Source organism: Vespa velutina, chromosome 1 (genome assembly GCF_912470025.1).
Source record: "Vespa velutina chromosome 1, iVesVel2.1, whole genome shotgun sequence".
Classification (NCBI taxonomy): Eukaryota; Metazoa; Arthropoda; class Insecta; order Hymenoptera; family Vespidae; genus Vespa; species Vespa velutina.
In genome coordinates, this window is record NC_062188.1 from 17,196,396 (window position 1) to 17,203,529 (window position 7,134).

The 7,134-nt window shown below is 37.0% G+C and overlaps 1 protein-coding gene across 3 annotated transcripts in view; it reads left to right on the forward strand.

The window, feature by feature from the left end:
• LOC124950285 overlaps positions 1-4,773 on the forward strand; it is a 202,050-nt gene extending 197,277 nt beyond the window's left edge. For 2 of the 3 annotated variants that reach the window (XM_047496740.1, XM_047496750.1), the window contains exons 3-4: positions 2,345-2,483; positions 4,339-4,773. In XM_047496740.1, coding sequence (XP_047352696.1) covers positions 2,345-2,483; positions 4,339-4,651 — 452 coding nt within the window. In that variant the 3' untranslated portion in view covers positions 4,652-4,773. Of the gene's footprint in view, positions 1-2,344; positions 2,484-4,338 lie in introns of those variants that run through there. The other variant, XR_007101310.1, reaches the window with a different exon arrangement.
• The last annotated feature ends 2,361 nt before the right edge of the window (positions 4,774-7,134 follow it).

Here is a 7,134-nt window from a genome sequence, read left to right on the forward strand (position 1 = left end):
TGTTAGTTTACCGCAAGAAACGATAACAAACCTTCTGCATCTTTTGAGAAGGAACACCAAGAGCTCTTTCTCCAACGGTTCTTCTCACGAGTATTGTAAGCAATCATCCGTGAGGATCCGCTTTAACGAAGAAAAAGTAACAATATTAAAAGGTGCGACGACGTCTTCTCGCGTAGAAAATAAAAAGAAGAAGAAGAAGAAGGAAAAGAAGAAGGAGAAGATGAAGAAGAAAAAGAAGAAAAAAAAGAAGAAAACATAGACTTTGATATTTTTTCCTTGTATATATACGTAAGAGCGATCCATTAAAGACATGTTAAATATAAAAGCTTCTTTAATACTGACAAATAATAGGACGTTTATCTTTCTCGAGAAAAAAAAAGAAAAAAAAAAGAATATATATATATATATATATATATATATATATATATATTCGAGAAACATTCATATATTTATTTTTTCCATTCAAATATTTTTTATTCATACGATTAAAGAGATCCTCGAAATAATTTTCATTTACGTAAGATCGTTTAATCCTGTTGAACGTTTAAAAGATGTCGTTAAAAGTTGAAAAACAAAAAAATAATAATAATAACATCCATGCGATGATTTAATTGAAGGATTTTTATGAAGGTTATAAAATGTTTAGTTAAACGCGAGTTTAAGAGAAAACCTCTTCAAATTCGATAAAACAAGCAAACGCGTACTTAAGTTTTCATTCTTTTATCATTACTCCCTCTCCCTCCCTTTTCTCCCTCTCTTTCTTTCTTTCTTTCTTTCTTTCTTTATCTTATCTTTCTTCAACTCGTTCAGTAAATCATCCACTTTCCATGTCACGGTCTCATACAATTTTACACGTGAAAACGTTCCAGAGTAAATGACCACTTTATTCCGTTTACATCTTTCTACGCGTTAAGTACATCCCCGCGGTTAAAAAAATGAACAAACCATTTCGTTTGTACAAACGTCTTTATGAGAAAAAGGAAGGCACTTAAGCTCGTCGAAGGACGCCCTCCGCGAATAAACAGTTTTTGCTTATGCTTTCATGCACCTTTTACACCTAGGATCGAAAGATAAAAAAGAAATGGAAAAGTAGTTAAAAAGGAACAACCACATAGACGAATTAACGACGATACCAGTTAATTTTTTTGTTTCCTTTTTTTCTTTGTATTTTTTTTTTTCTTTTTCTTTTTCTTTTTCTTCCACTCTCTTCTTTAATAATACTCCTAAATGTTCAAATGAAAATATGACGATGATGAATAATAATTTATATAAATTTAAGCGTTTAAAGAAAAAAAAATTATATCGCAGATCGTTTAAATTTATCGGAGAATAAAATCTTGAGATTCTTTGATTCATCTTTATCTTGTTTAATAAAACAACAAAGATACACATGTACATGAGTCTTTTTATACATTATGTATGTGTGCATGTGGAAACACGTTAGCCAACTCGCATTTTGGTCTTTTGGACTCGTGGACGCGAACATAGGGAAACGAACGAGGCACAAGGGACTACCCTGGATTTCGATTATCGTCGATAACTCGCCGGGATGTATCCCTTCCACGTCGACGGTAGTTCCCGGAAATTCGCCTCGCCCTTGGGATTATTCCACCTTGGGAATTCTCATCTCGGTACCGCGACTCTCTATCTCTCCTTCTCTCATATGCACGCACACACATATACACATACACACATATATAGTCATTCTCCTTCCAACAACCTTTGTCTTCGCTCCGCGTACCGATTTGTCCCAAATTACTTCATCGTGGATATTACAGGATCCTTCGCTCATCTTCCCGCTTCTATTCCATCTAAGTCACCTCTATCTCTATCTTCTTCCCTCCGAATCTTCTTCCAAGAAAGCTCCATATAAACACGCTTCCGTTTTGGCTTCGTGACAGGGATAATCGAATCTCGGAGATGGAATATATTTGTTCGCGTTCTTCGAAGGATCCGCGACGTAAGTGACAAGGAAGAGAGAATGAAAATATTTCAACATATATATATATATATATATATATATATATATATATGTGTGTGTGTGTGTGTGTATGTATATTTATATATATTATATTTAATCAATAAGCTTTCAAAGTCGTTCTATCGATAATAACGACAAAACATTAATATTTATTTTCTATATATTCATATTTATTTATAATAATGATAAAACATTAATATTTATTTTCTATATATTCATATTTATTTGTAATAATGACAAAATATTCATATTTATTTTGAAATAATGAAATAGTATTGAAAATTTTGATATAACATATCGATGTATTCTACTTTTGTTTTGTTGCCGACAAAAAATTAATGTTCTTTCAATAAATTGTTTCAGAATGTACATTTCCACCGCGTTGGGAAGGCACCTGGTTTCAAAGTGGCGTGAGGCAATCGATTGTAATATCCAGGAATGAGCTTTCCAGTAAAGGCAGGTGTCTCCACAATGAGGGGGACAAATTCCTTTTAGTCGACATGTAAGTAATAGTTATCTTAACGTATAAAAAGAATTCCTATGGAGTTTCGTAATCTTACCGAATAAAAACAATCAAACTAATAATATATCAATGATAATAATAATAATAATAATAACAACGATAACGAGTACAACAAAAATAACAAGAAATCGATGGAAAACGAATATCGTTCTTTTTCAGTTGTGTTAGTTTTCGCGCATCGACGTGATGGCAAATTTCAAAATTTCATCAATCCTATAAAGCCGCCATATCGTTCGTTCAATCTTGTCCCTTTTTTTTGCAAGGATAGCTTTAGCAATGACATACGTATATATAACTGTAGTTATAACTATAGTTACGTGGGTGGATATATTTCGATATCGATATCGTTATTTTTCAATTTATCGGCGTTGGGTCGGATGACGAGCTAGCCGAGGTACTGTTTGTTTCGCAATTCGTACCGTTTCGATCTCTCGTCGTGTCATATCGCAGCCTTGCTGGCGCCTCGCCCGACGGTTGCTTGGCTCGTTCCTCCTCGTGTGTGCCGTTTTGCACTGCCCGTAGAGTTTGGCCTCGGGTCTGGAAAGGATTAAAAGCTTGGAGGAAAAAGGAAGGAGAAGTGGCCAAAGCTTGGGATACGTCGTCAAAGAAAAGGATGAGAGAGAGAGAGAGAGAGAGAGAGAGAGAGAGAGAGAGAGAGAGAGTGACAGAAAGAAAGAGAAAGAAGGTTTGGGGGTAAAGTGGAGAGAGCGCTGTGGTGTTACGTGTGGAGTTACGTTGTTCTTCTCTAATACCCGCAATATACACGTAAGGAAAAGAAAGTACGATGGAGTTGGGAGGGGATAGACGTGAGTACGTGGTAGATGAAGAAGAAGACTGTATGTGTATATGTATAGATGTATGTATGTGCCTGTATATAGGGGAGACAGAAAGAGAGAGAGAGAGAGAAAGTCGACGTTGTTTCCCCGCGTAATGCTCGTGTCACACGAGTTGCCTCAAGTTTTCGTGGAGATTTCTATCGGCTTTCACCCTCCTTCTCCTCCTCCTCCTTCTCCTCCTCCTCCTCCTCCTCCTCCTCCTCCTCCTCCTCTTTCTTCTCCTTCTACACCCTTCTCCACCTTTTTCACCACGGGGGCGAGTTCGATCGATACGGGCCGGCGAGCGAGATAAAAAAAAATCCGAGGAAACGGCCTCACGGAATACGGCCATGGTCGAAAGAAAATGTATAACCGTGTGTCTCGTTTGTCCTCGCTTTATTATAATATTAAATTAATCGTTATACAGGAATTTCAATATCTTTTATTCTTGTCAATTTTATCAAAATTATTTCTCGATTTTCGTTTTCTTTCTTTCTTCCCTTTTTTCTACTTCTTCTTTCCTCATTCTTTCTTCTTTATTATTATTATTTCTTTTTCTTTTTTATTTATTTATTTATTTTTTTTTTTTTCTCCAATTTTTTTTTTTCCCTTTTCTTTACGAGAGATATTTTCCTAATGACTTTTTCATGGACTATGCTCGGAACGATTAATAGTATATTCATGCAGTATAAAATATATATATATAGCACTCAGTGTACTCGTACTTTTCAAATAGTCTTGAAAAGAATTCGAGATACGGCGAGGTGGATAAGTACGACGCAAATGAACGAGAAAAATTTCATAATCGTGATTGTGCGCCTTATATTTTTTTCTCTCTTTCTCTTTTTTTTCTTTCTTTCTTTCTTTCTTTCTTTCTTTCTTTCTTTCTTTTTTTCTTTCTCTTTCTTTTTTTTTTCCCTTACCATTCCTTGATCCTTCTTCAAGAAGGATGAAGGAGAAGGGAATAGGACATTGCGGGACTTTAAACTAAAGGAACATCGTCTTTCTCTTCGTTCCAGGAAATCCTGCTACCGCTGCGTCGTCATTCACGAGAAGCACTCCAATGTTCTCCAGTACAAAGAGAGTAAGTACAATCTGCGAGGAGAAGAAGGAAGAAAAGGCGGAGGAGGAGAAAGTGAAGATAGAGGTGGAGGTAGAAGAGGTAGGGTAAAAGAAGAAAGCTTCATGGAAAAGATGGGAGCATTCGCCGTTGTCCTCCTCCGTTCTTTTCTCCACTACGTTGTTTCGTTCTCGATCGATAGCGATTTCCCAGCTGTGCACATTTTGCCGCGCGATCCTTTCCCACTACCACTTCGGAAATCCACTCGTTAATTAGAATGCCGATCGTTAATTAAAAGCTCGACGATGACGAGAGAAAGGGGGGAAAAAAGGAAGGCAAAGAGGGGGATAAGTGACATAGAAAGAGATAGAAAGAAAGACGGGGAGAGAGAGAGAGACAGAGAGAGAGAGAGAGAGAGAGAGAGAGAGAGAGAGAGAAAGTATGTCATAGGACGTAGGGAATTATTCGTCGAAGAGAACTTAACGATTTTCTTTCTTAGTATAAATAACGACGAGATAAAAGACTAGGAAAGAATAAATGGTTTTGTTAATTCCACCGAGACTGTAAAACTCGTTTACAATGTTTATACTGTGTTATCTCGATAAAGAAGAAAGAAAATTCAGATCGTTACATGATATTTTATATTTGTTATTTATATTTATATTCTTTAATATATATATATATATTGAGATAAATCGAGATTAAATTTTATGTAGTTGGATAATTATTTATTCTATACTGTAATTTGAACGTTCTCTCTCTCTCTCTCTCTCTCTCTCTCTCTCTCTCTTTGTCTTTGTCTTCTTCTGCTTAAACAATACGATTGCATTCTATTTGTAACTCATCGAATCTCTTTGACGAATCCAATATATTCGTCTATCCATCTTTTTCCTTTTCAAGGGATGTCTCGATCAATAAATTCGCTTAAGTGGAACGTTCGGACAAGTTCGATGTTTAGAAATATACAGACGATATCGTTCGTCTCTTCTTTTTTTTATTTTTTATTTTTTTTCTTTTTTTTTTTTTTTGTATTTTTTTCTTTCTTTTGCATCGTGTTAACGACACTTTGATCGACCAACCATGATCGAAAGTGATAACGTAGTGACAAGGGAACGAAATGAACGCTCGGGAAAGATCATATATCGGTGAAGGAATAGATGTGTGGGTGTTAGAGAGAGGTGCTGGTAAATATGAATTAGGATGAGAAGTAGGTTATTGGTTGGACGTGTTGGAAACTGCTGGATTTGACACGTTATACCCATTTCGTCTACAGTTTTATCGATCATGAACAACAAAAGATAAATGAAAAAAAAAAAAACAAAAAGAAAAAGAAAAAAAAAAAGGAAAAAAAGGAAGTAAAGATAAACAAACAAACAAACAAACATACATACATACATACACAACACACACACACACACACGTATACACTTTTTCTCACGCATGCGCGTGAGCGCGCATAAAAAAAACAAAAGGCATTATAAAGATCAAAGGAAAATAATTCAAAGAAAAAAAAGTCGATCGGATAACTGGAAAAGTTAGAAATTATTCCGCGGTTCTTCAATACGAACTTGATTTTCTATTCATGTGAAATATCGTGGAAGCACCGAGAGAGAGAGAGAGAGAGAGAGAGAGAGAGAGAGATAGAGGGAGAGAGGGAGAATGGTATCGTTCTACCAGTGGAAGATCGAAATTTATTATTTAACGTAACGAGTGAGAAGAAAGATCGAAGTTTCTAAGTTTCTCGCGTGAAAGAAAATCCGACAGCGAATACGATCCAACTCCGTGATGTAGAATAGAAAGGATATAACGATAACGCGTTGTGGAAAGAAAGTAGAGTTTGGCAGTAGATCAGAAAGAAAAAAGAGAAAGAAAGAGAGAGAGAGAGAGAGAGAGAGAGAGAAAGAGAGAGATGGAGAAGGAATAAAGATCAATGGGATGAGTGTGTGACGATGTTACATGGTTAGCCAAAAAAGGATAAGAGAAAAGAACGAATAGAGGACCCAGGACTGTTGGCGGTGGATGTTGCCTCTTTGCCCATATTTTTCGACAATTTGTCAAAGTCTCCTCTTCTGGCTTCCCTTCTCTCTCTCTCTCTCTCTCTCTCTCTCTCTCTCTCTCTCTTTCTCTTTTTAACAGATTTTTAATCTGCCTAGTGTTATACCGCAAGCAGCAGGCAAGCAGACAGAGAAAGAGAAAAAGAGAGAGGGAGAAATAAAGAGAGAGAGAGAAGAGAAGAGAGAAGAGAGAAGAGGAGAGAGAGATAGAAGACAGATAGACAGGACGGGAAGAGAATACTGTCGCCCGCAGCTTGCTGTGTCTGCTTTTCGGTGGCCGAAATAGTCGTGCTGCTGCTGGCCGCGAAAAAGATGGGTCGTCGGCCAATGGTGGTCCGTCGTTGTCACTCCGAAGAATTGTAGTACATACTACCCGTGATACACAAAGTAGAAGACGCGGGGAAAATGCTCGGGCACGAGTGAAATAGCTAGAAGAACCGAGAATTAGGTCAGAATGGAACGACAAGTAGACATGAAAAAGGACAGATAAACAAATACGACGAAAGAGAAGTGACAGAAACGGACGAGTAAACCATCCTCTGTCTCTGCGATCATCCCACTCTACTTGCTTTGTCTGTCTCCTTACATCGGAAAAATCGTTTCTTCTATTTAATAAAAGCCCCTTTTGTCTCCTAAGCGTTGCGTCGCGAAATTAACGCGCGCGTCGAGCGAGACGTTAAATTATCACGTCAGGATCTACG